At 38.0% G+C, this 17,500-nt stretch overlaps 1 protein-coding gene across 6 annotated transcripts in view; it reads left to right on the plus strand.

The window, feature by feature from the left end:
- Positions 1-17,500, plus strand: part of vwa5b1 (von Willebrand factor A domain containing 5B1) — a 94,093-nt gene that overhangs the window by 75,843 nt on the left and 750 nt on the right. For 4 of the 6 annotated variants that reach the window (XM_062052683.1, XM_062052685.1, XM_062052687.1 and 1 more), the window contains 6 exons: positions 1-77; positions 3,332-3,460; positions 3,550-3,621; positions 5,959-6,028; positions 6,102-6,225; positions 11,870-16,085. The exon at positions 1-77 is cut by the window's left edge and continues 61 nt beyond it. In XM_062052683.1, the coding sequence (XP_061908667.1) occupies positions 1-77; positions 3,332-3,460; positions 3,550-3,621; positions 5,959-6,028; positions 6,102-6,225; positions 11,870-12,325 (928 nt within the window). In that variant the 3' untranslated portion in view covers positions 12,326-16,085. Of the gene's footprint in view, positions 78-3,331; positions 3,461-3,549; positions 3,622-5,958; positions 6,029-6,101; positions 6,226-11,869; positions 16,086-17,500 lie in introns of those variants that run through there. The other 2 variants (XM_062052686.1, XR_009826720.1) reach the window with 2 other exon arrangements.

The raw sequence follows: 17,500 nt of genomic DNA on the forward strand, positions 1-17,500 counted from the left end.
CAAACACACCACCCTCATCCCCGTCGACCTGGACACCAACGAGTACCTGCACACCTGCATCGAGTACATCCACCCAGGTGACCAGACTACGTCACGCAATAGTCTATTCACGTCCAAACACGAGTCCTCATACTGTCATGTAGACATTTTCAAGTGCTTAGGGAGCTAAAATTGGTCAGAGTGTGTGTACTTTTATCATCTTATACACTAACTCTGCACCTTTTCTTGCCCTGTTTTGGGATCTGAGTCGAGGGTGTGGTCGTGGCTTCTGCAGCCCATTGAGACATTTGTGATTAAGGGCTATAGAAGCAAACTTTGATTGATTTCATGATTGATACTGTGCTACCATTACGCTCACATTTTAACATCATGCTGTTGTAAGTCAGGTATCGTAAGTTATATCTAAGGATATCAGAAGTGATATAAGTTGAGGTAGGTATCAAAGCTTATCATAAGTTATCATACATCATTATACAAACCCCGTTTCCACATGAGTTGGGAAATTGTGCTAGATGTAACTATAAATGGAATACAATGATTTGCAAATAATTTTCAACCCATAGTCAGTTGAATATGCTACAAAGACAACATATTTGATGTTCACACTGATAAAAACATTTTTTTTTGCAAATAATCATTAACTTTAGAGTTTGATGCCAGCAACACGTGACAAAGAAGTTGGGAAAGGTGGCAATAGATACTGATAAAGTTGAGGAATGCTCATCAAACACTTATTTGGAACATCCCACAGGTGAACAGGCACATCGGGAACAGGTGGGTGCCATGATTGGGTATAAAAGTAGATTCCATGAAATGCTCAGTCATTCACAAACAAGGATGGGGCGAGGGTCACCACTTTGTCAACAAATGCGTGAGCAAATTGTTGAACAGTTTAAGAAAAACCTTTCTCAACCAGCTATTGCAAGGAATTTAGGGATTTCACCATCTACGCTCCGTAATATCATCAAAGGGTTCAGAGAATCTGGAGAAATCACTGCACGTAAGCAGCTAAGCCCGTGACCTTCGATCCCTCAAGCTGTACTGCATCAACAAGCGAAATCAGTGTGTAAAGAATATCACCACACAGGCTCAGGAACACCTCAGAAACCCACTGTCAGTAACTACAGTTGGTCGCTACATCAGTAAGTGCAAGTTAAAACTCTCCTATGCAAGGCAAAAAACGTTTATCAACAACACCCAGAAACGCCGTCGGCTTCGCTGGGCCTGAGCTCATCTAAGATGGACTGATACAAAGTGGAAAAGTGTTCTGTGGTCTGACGAGTCCACATTTCAAATTGTTTTTGGAAACTGTGGACGTCGTGTCCTCCGGACCAAAGAGGAAAAGAACCATCCGGATTGTTATAGGCGCAAAGTGTAAAAGCCAGCATCTGTGATGGTATGGGGGTGTATTAGTGCCCAAGACATGGGTAACTTACACATCTGTGAAGGCGCCATTAATGCTGAAAGGTACATACAGGTTTTGGAGCAACATATGTTGCCATCCAAGCAACGTTACCATGGACGCCCCTGCTTATTTCAGCAAGACAATGCCAAGCCACGTGTTACATCAACGTGGCTTCATTGTAAAAGAGTAAAATACCACAACGGAGACCCCCGGACTGTTGAACAACTTAAGCTGTACATCAAGCAAGAATGGGAAAGAATTCCACCTGAGAAGCTTCAAAAATGTGTCTCCTCAGTTCCCAAACGTTTACTGAGTGTTGTTAAAAGGAAAGGCCATGTAACACAGTGGTGAACATGCCCGTTCCCAACTTCTTTGTCACGTGTTGCTGGCATCAAATTCTAAGTTAATTATTATTTGCAAAAAAAAAATAAAGTTTATGAGTTTGAACATCAAATATCTTGTCTTTGTAGTGCATTCAACTGAATATGGGTTGAAAAGGATTTGCAAATCATTGTATTCCGTTTATATTTACATCCAACACCATTTCCCGACTCATATGGAAACGGGGTTTGTACGTATCATAGGTTATATCATAGGTGTACAGCTCTGGTAATGGGTACATTCGCACCCACCTGCACAAATGTACTTCAAAATGTAACAATCAAAATAAATATGACTTTTTGTTTGTTTACTAGGGCATGCATATGTTATATGCATTAGTTTGACCATTTAAAATCAACGATAATAAAAAGGAGATGCTTGGAAATAGCATAAAAATGCCCCAAAAACTTGGAAAAACGCGATACATAGCGTTACTTTTTGGTGTAACCATCATGAGCGTTCTGTTCAGGTATATTTCTTTTATATTTTGATAAATCATCATATTCATGTATTACTACATTTAAATAGGTATTGATCAATCTTTAAGCTGTGTGTATTTGATTTCAGTTTGCTTTTGACATCTTATTTAGAATTGTAGTTGAAACTTTTACAACCTTGTGTTGCGCTCATGATGGCGTAACCAAACTAGATTTCATTTAATGATCTTATTTTGAATATTTATTCCCTTTTTGACATTTAGTATATTTAAATATTCATTTATAAACATTGAAGACATTTCAAATATCAATAAAATGCAATTGCCTTCATCTTGTAGGGTAATGTTTAGTTACACCAAGTCATGAGCGTAACATTAAGCTTCATCACTTTGACTTGTAATGTCTCTAATTCTGGTGGTGTTTGGTGGTAGCGTGGGTGTATATTGTAGCGTCCCGGAAGAGTTAGTGCTGCAAGGGGTTCTGGGTATTAGTTCTGTTGTGTTTATGTTGTGTTACGGTGCAGATGTTCTCCCGAAATGTGTGTGCCGTTCTTGTTTGGTGTGGGTTCACAGTGTGGCGCATATTTGGAACAGTGTTAAAGTTGTTTATACGGCCACCCTCAGTGTGACCTGTATGGCTGTTGATCAAGTATGCCTTGCATTCACTTATGTGTGTGTAAAAGCCGCATATATTATGTGACTTGACCGGCACGCTGTTTGTATGGAGGAAAAGCGGATGTGACGACGGGAGAAATTCGGGAGAATGGTTGCCCCGGGAGATTTTTGGGAGGGGCACTGAAATTCGGGAGTTTCCCGAGAAAATCGGGAGGGTTGGCGAGTATGGGTGTACAGTTAGCATATTTGCTAGTTGTGCACAATGTTTTGAGTAACATTCGAACTTTCACTGCGTGAACAAAATGTTGCTGCTTTTTGAGATGTGTAGCAAAGCCTGTTTTTTTTTTTTTTTTTTACGGACCATTTGAACATACTTTATTGCTGTTTAAGTGTAAAAACAAATTGTACAATTGAAAAGAAGTGAAGCTAATAGGGCTGTCTAATTTTATTTTTTATAAATATGACAAACATGTTTGTAATTTCTCACTTTTTAGGCGACGGCTTTAAAAGAGGCTCGCGCTCCAATTCGGGGAGCAGGAAGAACCGGGCTTACTCGGTGGGACTGGGCCGCTCGCAGTCTGGCGGCGTGTCGGAGGACGCGGAGGACGCCGCCACGCATAACAGTATGTTGTTTTGGACGTCCTCCCTTTTATTGTAGTCAGTGTTGCCTCTCTGCATGGCAGAATAAAAACACTCTGCATTCTCGTGTCAGGTGTGGACGACGCCGTCTCTCCCTGCAGCACGCCGTCCTCGTCCGGCTGGGAGAGATGCAGTTTTACAGAAGGTATGTACCAAAAAAAATTGGTGCAAATAATCATGAATTTAGAATTTAATGGCAGCAACACATTGCAAAAAAGTTGTCACAGGGGCATTTTTTTACCACTGTGTTACATGGCCTTTCCTTTTAACAACACTACAACCTACTCAGTGGCCTAGTGGTTAGAGTGTCCGCCCTGAGATCGGTAGGTTGTGAGTTCAAATCCCGGCCGGGTCATACCAAAGACTATAAAAATGGGACCCATTACCTCCCTGCTTGGCACTCAGCATCAAGGGTTGGAATTGGGGGTTAAATCACCAAAAATGATTCCCGGGCGCGGCTACGCTGCTGCCCACTGCTCCCCTCACCTCCCAGGGGGTGATCAAGGGGATGGGTCAAATGCAGAGGACAAATTTCCCCACACCTAGTGTGTGTGTGTGACAATCATTGGTACTTTAACTTTACTTTAACTTTAACTGAGGAGACACATTTTTGAAGTGGAATTCTTTCCCATTCTTGCTTGATGTACAGCTTAAGTTGTTCAACAGTCCGGGGGTCTCCGTTGTGCTATTTTAGGCTTCATAATGCGCCACACATTTTCAATGGGAGACAGGTCTGGACTACAGGCAGGCCAGTCTAGTACCCGCACTCTTTTACTATGAAGCCACGTTGATGTAACACGTGGCTTGGCATTGTCTTGCTGAAATAAGCAGGGGCGTCCATGATAGCGTTGCTTGGATGGCAACATATGTTGCTCCAAAACCTGTATGTACCTTTCAGCATTAATGGTGCCTTCACAGATGTGTAAGTTACCCATGCCTTGGGCACTAATACACCCCCATACCATCACAGATGCTGGCTTTTACACTTTGCGCCTAGAACAATCCGGAAGGTTCTTTTCCTCTTTGTCTTTGACGTCCACAGTTTTCAAAAACAATTTTATATGTGGACTCGTCAGACCACAGAATACTTTTCCACTTTGTAATAGTCCATTTTAGATGAGCTGGGGCCCAGCGAAGCCGGTGGCGTTTCTGGGTGTTGTTGATAAATGGCTTTGGCTTTGCATGGTAGAGTTTTAACTTGCACTTACAGATGTAGCGACCAACTGTAGTTACTGACAGTGGTTTTCTGAAGTGTTCCTGAGCCCATGTGGGGATATCCTTTACACACTGACGTCGCTTTTTGATGCAGTACAGCCTGAGGGATCGAAGGTCTATGGCAGGGGTGTCAAACGTGCGGCCCGAGGGCCGGATCAGGCCCACGAACAGGTTTTATCCGGCCCGCGGGAGGAGTTTGCTAAGTATAAAAAATAACCTGACATTTTTGAATGAAAGAAACTGCTGTACTAAATGTGTCCACTGGATGTCGCAATAGCAATTATTTGTATCTTTGTAGATTATGCTATATATGTACAAAATAAACCACATGATGTTAGTACATCAGTCGAGGAAAATGATCCAACTACACAAATAACATAGGGTAATTAGATTTTGATATTATTTTTTTATCTTGATAGATTGAAAATTGACACCAATGAGTTGACTGACATAATTTATTCAGAAACTATAAATAACGACAAATAAAGTATGTATACTATTAACCGCAACAGGTAATTGTAAAAAAAAAACAACAACAACATTATGATTTGTACAAATTTTAGAATGTGCTTGTTCTATTTTTTAAACAAAGAAAACAATCTGAAGTTGTCTTTATTTTTAAGTTATCGTGCCGTGATTTTACCTGTCCGGCCCACTGGGAGTAGATTTTATCTCCTTGTGGCCCCCGATCTAAAATGAGTTTGACACCCCTGGTCTATGGCATTCAATGTTGGTTTTTGGTGATTTCTTCAGATTCTTTTAACCTTTTTGATGATATTACGGAGCGTAGATGGTGAAATCCCTCAATTCCTTGCAAAAGCTGGTTGAGAAATGTTGTTCTTCAACAATTTGCTCAGGCATTTGTTGACAAAGTGGTGACCCTCGCCCCATCCTTGTTGGTGAACTTTTATACCCAATCATGGCACCCACCTGTTCCCAATTTGCCTGTTCACCTGTGTGTTTGATGAGCATTCCTCAACTTTATCAGTATTTATTGCCACCTTTCCCAACTTCTTTGTCACGTGTTGCTGGCATCAAATTCTAAAGTTAATGATTATTTGCAAAAAAAAAAAAAAAAAAGTTTATGAGTTTGAACATCAAATATGTTGTCTTTGTAGCATATTCAACTGAATATGGGTTGAAAATGATTTGCAAATCATTGTATTCCGTTTATATTTACATCTAACACCATTTCCCAACTCATATGGAAACGGGGTTTGTATGACATCAATGAAAAATGCCAGAAAGAGTTTTCTTTTCCTCTCAGTGACCCAAAGGAGTCCATCGGTGACGTCAGACCAGTCTCAGAAATCGGCGGAGGGTCTTTTTTCTGCCAGGTGGGTGTTAGAGTGACACGTAGAGACGTGTGAGCGTGCAGACGTGTTGCTGACCTGCGTGTCCCGGGGCCAGGTTGGCACTGAGCAGGACTCGCCTCCTGACCAGGGCCGCCAGAGGGTTCATGAGCCGGTCCCACAGCAAGTCGGCGGAGTCCATGGGCGAGGGCGAGAACGAGAACAAGGACTACATTCCTCTGGTATGTCTCGTCCTCTGCTTTCATAATCGGAAGGATTCCTAATTTGTTTTTTCCGTCAACATTCAAAAAAAGAAAACGTCCTTTAAAGGTTTTTTAACTGTAGAAATGTCATTTAACCGTTACAAGGTCAGACTGTGGGCGGTGTAAAAAGAAGCGGGTGATAAAACGTAAAAGGAATAACTTCAGTGCCCATAATGAGCTCAGGTTTAGTCATAGAAATTAACTTAATCAGTTCCAGAGCCATCAAAAAATGTTATATAACTCTAACCCTAACCCTAACAGTCGCTTTAGGACTCAAAAACGTTCCATTTCCTGCCCTTTTTTGTTTAATTCCCCACCCATACACCTTACTTATTTGACACATGCTAACCGTTAGCATGTTAATGTTAGCATGCTAACATTAAAGTGCTAGCTTTTTCCAGCTAATTTTGCAACCGTGACACTTGTTTACACGCTAACAATAAAGTGCTTTTTTTCTTTTTCATGTTACACTTTTTTTAGATGTTAGCACTTTAATTAGCATGCTAAAGTGCTCATTTTTCTACAAAATGTTACACTTTTAACTCTAATTCCCCAGCCTTACACCTTAGAGTCATTTAACTTGTTAGCATGCTAACATTGAAATGCTAGCTTTTTGAGCTGATTTTGCAACCGTTTACCCTACAGTCATATAACCTGGTATGTGACACTTGATACTCTGTTAGCATGCTAACATTAAAGTGCTAACTTTTCTACCAAATTTGACACTTTTTACTCTAATTCCCCAGCCTTACACCTTAGAGTCATATAACCTGGTATTTGACACATGCTAACCGTTAGCATGCTAGCATCCTAACATTAAAGTGCTAGCTTTTTGAGCTAATTCGTTTACCCCAGAGTCATATAACTTGGTATGTGACACTTGTTAACTGTTAGTGTGCTAACGTTAGCATGCTAGCACGCTAACAATAAAGTGCAATTTTTTTTTCAAATGTTATACTTTTTTGTTTAATTCCACACCCATACACCTTATAGTCATATAACCTGGTATTTGACACATGCTAACCGTTAGCATGTTAATGTTAGCATGCTAACATTAAAGTGCAAGCTTTTTCCAGCTAATTTTGCAACCGTTTACCCTACAGTCATTTAACCTGGTATGTGACACTTGTTACTCTGTTAGCATGCTAACATTAAAGTGCTAACTTTTCTACCAAATATTACACTTTTTACTCTAATTCCCCAGCTTTACACCTTAGAGTCATATAACTTGGTATGTGACACAAGCTAACTGTTAACATGTTAACATTCGCATGCTAGCATGCTACTATTAAAGTGCTAGCTTTTTGAGCTAATTTTGCAACCGTTTACCCTACAGTCATATGTGACACTTGTTAACTGTTAGCATGCTAATGTTAGCATGCTAACATTAAAAGTGCTAACTTTTCTACCAAATTTTACACTTTTTACTCTAATTCCCCAGCCTTACACCTTGGAGTCATATAACTTGGTATGTGAAACAAGCTAACTGTTAGCATGTTAACGTTGGCATGCTAGCATGCTACCATTAAAGTGCAAGCTTTTTCCAGCTAATTTTGCAACCGTTTACCCTACAGTCATTTAACCTGGTATGTGACACTTGTTACTCTGTTAGCATGCTAACATTAAAGTGCTAACTTTTCTACCAAATATTACACTTTTTACTCTAATTCCCCAGCTTTACACCTTAGAGTCATACAACTTGGTATGTGACACAAGCTAACTTTTAGCATGGTAACATTAGCTTACTAACATGCTAAAATTAGCTTGCTAACCTTTTAAGCTGGTTTTGCAACCGTTTACCCTACAGTCATTTAACCTGATATGTGACACTTGTTAATCTGTTAGCATGCTAATGTTAGCATGCTAATGTTAGCATGCTAACGTTAGCTTTTCTACCAAATTTTACACTTTTTACTCTAAATCCCCAGCCTTACATCTTAGAGTCATATAACTTGGTATGTGACACAAGCTAACTTTTAGCATGGCAACGTTAATAATAAATAATAATGGATTAGATTTATATCGCGCTTTTTCTATTGTTAGATACTCAAAGCGCTCACAAGAAGTGGGAACCCATTAACGTTAGCTTTTCTACCAAATTTTACACTTTTTACTCTAAATCCCCAGCCTTACATCTTAGAGTCATACAACTTGGTATGTGACACAAGCTAACTTTTAGCATGGTAACATTAGCTTACTAACATGCTAAAATTAGCTTGCTAACCTTTTAAGCTGGTTTTGCAACCGTTTACCCTACAGTCATTTAACCTGGTATGTGACACTTGTTACTCTGTTAGCATGCTAATGTTAGCATGTTAATGTTAGCATGCTAACATTAGCTTTTCTACCAAATTTTACACTTTTTACTCCAAATCCCCAGCCTTACATCTTAGAGTCATATAACTTGGTATGTGACACAAGCTAACTTTTAGCATGGCAATGTTAGCTTACTAACATGCTAACATTAGCCATTCCCCAGCCTTACACCTTAGAGTCATATAACCTGGTATTTGACACATGCTAACCGTTAGCATGCTAGCATCCTAACATTAAAGTGCTAGCTTTTTGAGCTAATTCGTTTACCCCAGAGTCATATAACTTGGTATGTGACACTTGTTAACTGTTAGTGTGCTAACGTTAGCATGCTAGCACGCTAACAATAAAGTGCAATTTTTTTTTCAAATGTTATACTTTTTTGTTTAATTCCACACCCATACACCTTACAGTCATATAACCTGGTATTTGACACATGCTAACCGTTAGCATGTTAATGTTAGCATGCTAACATTAAAGTGCAAGCTTTTTCCAGCTAATTTTGCAACCGTTTACCCTACAGTCATTTAACCTGGTATGTGACACTTGTTACTCTGTTAGCATGCTAACATTAAAGTGCTAACTTTTCTACCAAATATTACACTTTTTACTCTAATTCCCCAGCCTTACACCTTAGAGTCATACAACTTGGTATGTGACACAAGCTAACTTTTAGCATGGTAACGTTAGCTTACTAACATGCTAAAATTAGCTTGCTAACCTTTTAAGCTGGTTTTGCAACCGTTTACCCTACAGTCATTTAACCTGATATGTGACACTTGTTAATCTGTTAGCATGCTAATGTTAGCATGCTAACGTTAGCATGCTAACGTTAGCTTTTCTACCAAATTTTACACTTTTTACTCTAAATCCCCAGCCTTACATCTTAGAGTCATATAACTTGGTATGTGACACAAGCTAACTTTTAGCATGGTAACGTTAATAATAAATAATAATGGATTAGATTTATATCGCGCTTTTTCTATTGTTAGATACTCAAAGCGCTCACAGAGAAGTGGGAACCCATTAACGTTAGCTTTTCTACCAAATTTTACACTTTTTACTCTAAATCCCCAGCCTTACATCTTAGAGTCATACAACTTGGTATGTGACACAAGCTAACTGTTAACATGTTAACATTCGCATGCTAGCATGCTACTATTAAAGTGCTAGCTTTTTGAGCTAATTTTGCAACCGTTTACCCTACAGTCATATGTGACACTTGTTAACTGTTAGCATGCTAATGTTAGCATGCTAACATTAAAAGTGCTAACTTTTCTACCAAATATTACACTTTTTACTCTAAATCCCCAGCCTTACACCTTAGAGTCATACAACTTGGTATGTGACACAAGCTAACTTTTAGCATGGTAACGTTAGCTTACTAACATGCTAAAATTAGCTTGCTAACCTTTTAAGCTGGTTTTGCAACCGTTTACCCTACAGTCATTTAACCTGGTATGTGACACTTGTTTCTCTGTTAGCATGCTAATGTTAGCATGTTAATGTTAGCATGCTAACATTAGCTTTTCTACCAAATTTTACACTTTTTACTCTAAATCCCCAGCCTTACATCTTAGAGTCATATAACTTGGTATGTGACACAAGCTAACTTTTAGCATGGCAACGTTAATAATAAATAATAATGGATTAGATTTATATCGCGCTCTTTCTATTGTTAGATACTCAAAGCGCTCACAGAGAAGTGGGAACCCATTAACGTTAGCTTTTCTACCAAATTTTACACTTTTTACTCTAAATCCCCAGCCTTACATCTTAGAGTCATACAACTTGGTATGTGACACAAGCTAACTTTTAGCATGGTAACATTAGCTTACTAACATGCTAAAATTAGCTTGCTAACCTTTTAAGCTGGTTTTGCAACCGTTTACCCTACAGTCATTTAACCTGGTATGTGACACTTGTTAATCTGTTAGCATGCTAATGTTAGCATGCTAATGTTAGCATGCTAACGTTAGCTTTTCTACCAAATTTTACACTTTTTACTCTAAATCCCCAGCCTTACATCTTAGAGTCATATAACTTGGTATGTGACACAAGCTAACTTTTAGCATGGTAACGTTAATAATAAATAATAATGGATTAGATTTATATCGCGCTTTTTCTATTGTTAGATACTCAAAGCGCTCACAGAGAAGTGGGAACCCATTAACGTTAGCTTTTCTACCAAATTTTACACTTTTTACTCTAAATCCCCAGCCTTACATCTTAGAGTCATACAACTTGGTATGTGACACAAGCTAACTGTTAACATGTTAACATTCGCATGCTAGCATGCTACTATTAAAGTGCTAGCTTTTTGAGCTAATTTTGCAACCGTTTACCCTACAGTCATATGTGACACTTGTTAACTGTTAGCATGCTAATGTTAGCATGCTAACATTAAAAGTGCTAACTTTTCTACCAAATATTACACTTTTTACTCTAAATCCCCAGCCTTACACCTTAGAGTCATACAACTTGGTATGTGACACAAGCTAACTTTTAGCATGGTAACGTTAGCTTACTAACATGCTAAAATTAGCTTGCTAACATTTTAAGCTGGTTTTGCAACCGTTTACCCTACAGTCATTTAACCTGGTATGTGACACTTGTTACTCTGTTAGCATGCTAATGTTAGCATGCCAACGTTAGCTTTTCTACCAAATTTTACACTTTTTACTCTACATCCCCAGCCTTACATCTTAGAGTCATACAACTTGGTATGTGACACAAGCTAACTTTTAGCATGGTAACGTTAGCTTACTAACATGCTAAAATTAGCTTGCTAACATTTTAAGCTGGTTTTGCAACCGTTTACCCTACAGTCATTTAACCTGGTATGTGACACTTGTTGCTCTGTTAGCATGCTAATGTTAGCATGCTAACGTTAGCTTTTCTACCAAATTTTACACTTTTTACTCTAAATCCCCAGCCTTACATCTTAGAGTCATATAACTTGGTATGTGACACAAGCTAACTTTTAGCATGGTAACGTTAGCTTACTAACATGCTAACATTAGCCTGTTAACCTTTTGAGCTGCTTTTGCAACAGATAACAGGCCCATCAACATTTTTGAAGTTGTTATTATTATTACTATTATTATTTTGTATCATTATACCTATCGTAATAATATCGTCATACTTTTCATTATTCCTATACTTTGTATTATTGTGATTATTAATAGCGTTTATTTGGTATGGCATCTCATCAACTCCCCCCAGTGGCCTGAAGGAGTACTGCCAATATTGGCGTATTTCAAGTTTGTGGGAAACAGAGTAGAAAATGGATGTTGTGGTGCTGTCACAGGTGTCGCTGCAGCTGGCGTGCGGCGCCTTCCCGCTGGACGCCGCCCTGTGCGACGCCATCAACGTGCCCATGGACAAGCTGAAGTGGCGCTCCCCCTTCAGCAGCCACCGCAGCAGCCTGGGCCGCCGCACAGAGAGCGCCGAAGATGAGCCGTGTGACCCGCCGGCGTGCGCGGACGCTGCGGAGGCGGCCCACGGCGGGGCGCTGGACCCGGAGTGCCTGGTGTGGGCGACGGCGGTGGCCCTGGCCTGGCTGGAGCACAGCTCCGCCAGCTACTTCATCGAGTGGGAGCTGTTGGCCGCCAAGGCCAGCATGTGGCTGGACGACCAGGACGTACCGGAAGGCCGAGACGTGGCGTCGGTGAAGGCCGCCGCCAACCAGCTCTTCATCATCCTCAGACACTGGGAGGACAACCTGCAGCTCAACATGCTGTGCTACAACCCCAACAGTGTGTGAGCGACACACACACCTCTGTCTGTCTGTCTGTCTGTCTGTCTGTCTGTCTGTGTGTGTGTCTGTCTGTCTGTCTGTCTGTCTGTGTGTCTTACCCCTCTAAACATATCAGCGTCAGTACGTTTACATGCACTCCATTAACGTTTACTCTCGCAGTATACTTGTTATGTTCATAGGGGGCGCTATTTCCTTTTATTACCACCCCCAACATATGGCGCTTGGTAATGCAGCATGCGCTTTTGTACACTCACCGTTTTCACACGCGCGGGTCAATGTTTCCATGACGACGGCGACCGGTTTCACTTCATATACCGGGACTCAAACGGTTAATCGACTTATTTGATTAGGAAAAAAAACAACTTTGATTCGTATTATGTTGCTTCCGTTAGTCGTTTAATTAATGTAACCAGTAAGAATCTGATAAAAAATCCGTAAAAAGAAGGTGGAACAAGTTGAATAGAAGGTAAACGATGGTAAAAGCAGGTAATAAAGTGAAAACAAAGGTAAAAGAAGGAATATGGATTGTAAAACTCAGGTAAAAATAGAAGTTAGAAGTAGTAAATAAAAGGTAAACGGAGAACTATAGAAGGTAAAATAAGCTAAATAAAAGATAAAAGAAGTAATATAGAAGGTAAAATAAGTTCAGTAGAAGGTAAAGAAGCTAAATAAAGGGTAAAAGAAGGAATACAAAAGGTAAAAGTGAAGTAGAAAAAGGGGAAAAAGAAGTTAGAAGTAATAAATAAAAGGTAAACCAAGGAATATAGAAGTTAAAATAAGTTAAATAGAAGGTAAAAGAAGCTAAATAAAAGGTAAAAGAAGGAATAGCAGGTAAAAGTCAGGTAAAAAAGGGGAAAATAGAAGTTAGAAGTAGTAAATAAAAGGTAAACGAAGGAGTAAAAATGTTAAAATAAGTTAAATGGAAGGTAAAGAAGCAAAAAAAAAAAAAGGTAAAACAAGGAATATAAAAGGTAAAATAAGGTCAATAGAAGGTAAAATAACCTAAATAAAAGGTAAAAGAAGGAATATTGAAGGCAAAAGTCAGGTTAAAACGGGGAAACAGAAGTTAGAAGTAGTAAATAAAAGGTAAACGAAGAATTATAGAAGGTAAACTAAGCTAAACAAAAGGTAAAAGAAGGAATATAGAAGGTAAAATAAGTTCAGTAGAAGGTAAAGAAGCTAAATAAAAGGTAAAAGAAGGAATATAGAAGGTAAAAGTCAAGTATAAGAGGGGAAAATGAAGTCAGAAGTAATAAATAAAAGGTAAACGAAGGAATATAGAAGGTAAAATAAGTTAAATAGAGTGTCAAAGATGCTAAATAAAAGGTAAAAGAAGGAATATAGAAGGTAAAATAAGGTACAAAAAAAAAGGGGGACATAGAAGTTAGAATTAGTACATAAAAGGTAAACGGAAGAATATGGAAGGTAAAATAAGTTAAATAGAAGGTAAAGAAGCTAAATAAAGGGTAAAAGAAGGAATATAGAAGGTAAAAGTCAAGTAGAAAAAGGGGAAAAAGAAGTTAGAAGTAATAAATAAAAGGTAAACAAAGAATATAGAAGGTAAAAAGTTAAATAGAGTGTCAAAGATGCTAAATAAAAGGTAAAAGAAGGACTATAAAAGGTAAAATAATGTAAATGGAAGGTTAAAGAAAGTAAAAGAAGGAATATAGAAGGTAAAAGTCAGGTAATAAAACGGGAAATAGAAGTTAGAAGTAGTAAATAAAAGGTAAACAGAGGAATATAGAAGGTTAAAGAAGTTAAATAGAAGGTCAAAGAAGCTAAATAAAAGGTAAAAGAAGGAATATAGAAGGTAAAATAAGTTAAATAGAAGGTTAAAGAAGGAATATAGAAGGTAAAAGTCAGGTAATAAAAGGGGAAATAGAAGTTAAAAGTATTAAGTAAAAGGTAAATGGAGGAATATAGAAGGTAAAATAAGTTAAATAGAAGGTAAAAGAAGCTAAATAAAAGGTAAAAGAAAGAATATAGAAGGTAAAAGTCAGGTAAAAAAGGGGAAAATAGAAGTTAGAAGTAGTAAATAAAAGGTAAACGAAGGAGTATAGAAGGTAAAATAAGTTAAATAGAAGGTAAAGAAGCTTAAAAAAAAAGGTAAAAGAAGGAATATAGAAGGTAAAAGTCAGGTAAAAAAAGGGGAAATAGTAGTTAGAAGTAGTAAATAAAAGGTAAACGGAGGAATATAGACGGTAAAAGAAGTTACATAGAAGGTCAAAGAAGCTAAATAGAAGGTAAAAGAAGGAATATAGAAGGTAAAATAAGTTCAATCAAATGTTTAAAAAAGGAATACAGAAAGTAAAACAAGGTTTGTTTGTTTTATTGCAGTATTTTTCATCCACCTGAAGTGTTTTTAATCTACAAAACCCAAAAGCAGTGAAGTTGTCACGTTGTGTAAATGGTAAATAAAAAGAGAATACAATGATTTGCAAATCCTTTTTAACTTATATTCAATTGAATAGACTGCAAAGACAAGACATTTAATGTTCACACTGGTAAACTTTGTTATTTTTTGCAAATATTAGCTCATTTGGAATTTGATGCCTGCGACATGTTTCAAAAAAGCTGGCACAAGTGGCAAAAAAGATTGAGAAAGTTGAGGAATGCTCACCAAACACTTATTTGGAACATTCCACAGGTGAACAGGCTAATTGGGAACAGGTGGGTGCCATGATTGGGTATAAAAGCAGATTCCATGAAATGCTCAGTCATTCACAAACAAGGATGGGGCGAGGGTCACCACTTTGTCAACAAATGCCTGAGCAAGGAATTTAAGGGATTTCACCATCTACGGTCTGTAATATCATCAAAAGGTTCAGAGAATCTGGAGAAATCACTGCACGTAACATTGAATGCCCATGACCTTCGATTCCTCAGGCGGTACTGCATCAAAAAGCAACATCAGTGTGTAAAGGATATCACCACATGGGCTCAGGAACACTTCAGAAGACCACTGCCAGTAACTACAGTTGGTTGCTACATCTGTAAGTGCAAGTTAAAACTCTACCATGCAAAGCCAAAGCCATTTATCAACAACACCCAGAAACGCTTCGCTGGGCTCGAGTTCATCTAAAGTGGACTGATGCAAATTGGAAAAGTGTTCTGTGGTCTGACGAGTCCACATTTCAGATTGTTTTTGGAAACTGTGGACATTGTGTCCTCCGGACCAAAGAGGAAAAGAACCATCCGGATTGTTCTAGGCGCAAAATTGAAAAGCCAGCATCTGTGATGGTATGGGGGTGTATTAGTGCCCAAGACATGGGTAACTTACACATCTGTGAAGGCACCATTACTGCTGAAAGGTACATACAGGCTTTGGAGCAACATATGTTGCCATCCAAGCAACGTTATCATGGACGCCCCTGCTTATTTCAGCAAGACAATGCCAAGCCAGGTGTTACAACAGCGTGGCTTCGTAGTAAAAGAGTGCAGGTACTAGACTGGCCTGCCTGTAGTCCAGACCTGTCTCCCATTGAAAATGTGTGGTGCATTATGAAGCCTAAAATACCACAACGGAGACCCCCGGACTGTTGAACAACTTAAGCTGTACATCAAGCAAGAATGGGAAAGGATTCCACCTGAGAAGCTTCAAAAATGTGTCTCCTCAGTTCCCAAACGTTTACTGAGTGTTGTTAAAAGGAAAGGCCATGTAACACAGTGGTAAAAATGCCCCTGTGACAACTTTTTTGGCAATGTGTTGCTGCCATTAAATTCTAAGTTCATGATTATTTGCACCAAAAAAAAGAAGTTTCTCAGTGTGAACATTAAATATCTTGTCTTTGCAGTCTATTCAATTGAATATAAGTTGAAAAGGATTTGCAAATCATTGTATTCTGTTTTTATTTACCATTTACACAACGTGACAACTTCACTGCTTTTGGGTTTTGTATATTAGGACTACAGTATATCACAAATATGACGTATTTAAATGTATTATTATATATTAGGACTACAGTATATCACAAATATGACGTATTTAAATGTATTATTATATATTAGGACTACAGTATATCACAAATATGAGGTATTTAAATGTATTGTTATATATTAGGACTACAGTATATCACAAATATGAGTTTTTTTTGCATCAAATGAGACCAACTTGGCCGTCAGGAAGAAAATGTGTGCAATCATGCAAATGTCTTATTCCATACACACTAGAGGGATTCTATGAATTAAAAAAAAAAAAATACTACAAATAAATAATTCCGAGCCAAGTTTTATAAAGTTAGCCTTTTAAAAGAAATGTTTTAAAGATGCAAAACGGTTATTTATTTATTTTATTTTATCATTAAAAATGTCATTTTGGTATGTAATATGGGACCTTTGACGACATTACTGTCGTTTTATATGTCAACGATAAACGCTTAAAACTGTTTTCTGCTTCAACTTACCGTTTTCATGCACACAAGTCAACGCCATGACGATGGTGACCGCTTTCACTTCACATACTGGGACTGCAACCGTTAATCAACTTTGATTCATATTATGTTGCTTGGATGAATCATTTAATTAGTGTACCTAATAGGAATTTGATCAAATCCAGAAAAAGAAGGTGGAACAAGTTGAATAGAAGGTAAACGATGGTAAAAGCAGGTAATAAATGTGGATTTCAGGTCAAATAAGGTCAAAACAAAGGTAAAAGAAGGAATATAGAAGGTAAAAAAAAGGGGGGAAATAGAAGTTAGAAGTAGTAAATAAAAGGTAAACGGAGGAATATAGAAAGTAAAATACTTAAAATAGAAGGTAAACGAAGGGATATAGATGGTAAAATAAGTTAAATAGAAGGTAAAAGAACCTACATAAAAGGTAGAAGAAGGAATATAGAAGGTAAAAGTCAGGTAAAAAAAAAGAGGAAATAGAAGTTCGAAGTAGTAAATAAAAGGTAAACGGAGGAATATAGACGGTAAAATAACTTAAATAGAAGGTAAAAGAAGGGATATAGAAGGTAAAATAAGTTAAATAGAAGGTAAAAGAACCTAAATAAAAGGTAAAGGGAATATAGAAATAAAAAAAAAGAGGAAATAGAAGTTAGAAGTAGCAAATAAAAGGTAAACGGAGGAATGTAGAAGGCAAAATAAGTTAAATAGAAGGTAAAATAAGCTAAATAAAAGGTAAAAGAAGGAATATAGAAGGTAAAAGTCAGGTAAAAAAAAGGGGGAAATAGAAGTT

This window comes from Entelurus aequoreus, linkage group LG07, assembly GCF_033978785.1.
Source record: "Entelurus aequoreus isolate RoL-2023_Sb linkage group LG07, RoL_Eaeq_v1.1, whole genome shotgun sequence".
In the NCBI taxonomy this organism is placed as follows: domain Eukaryota; kingdom Metazoa; phylum Chordata; class Actinopteri; order Syngnathiformes; family Syngnathidae; genus Entelurus; species Entelurus aequoreus.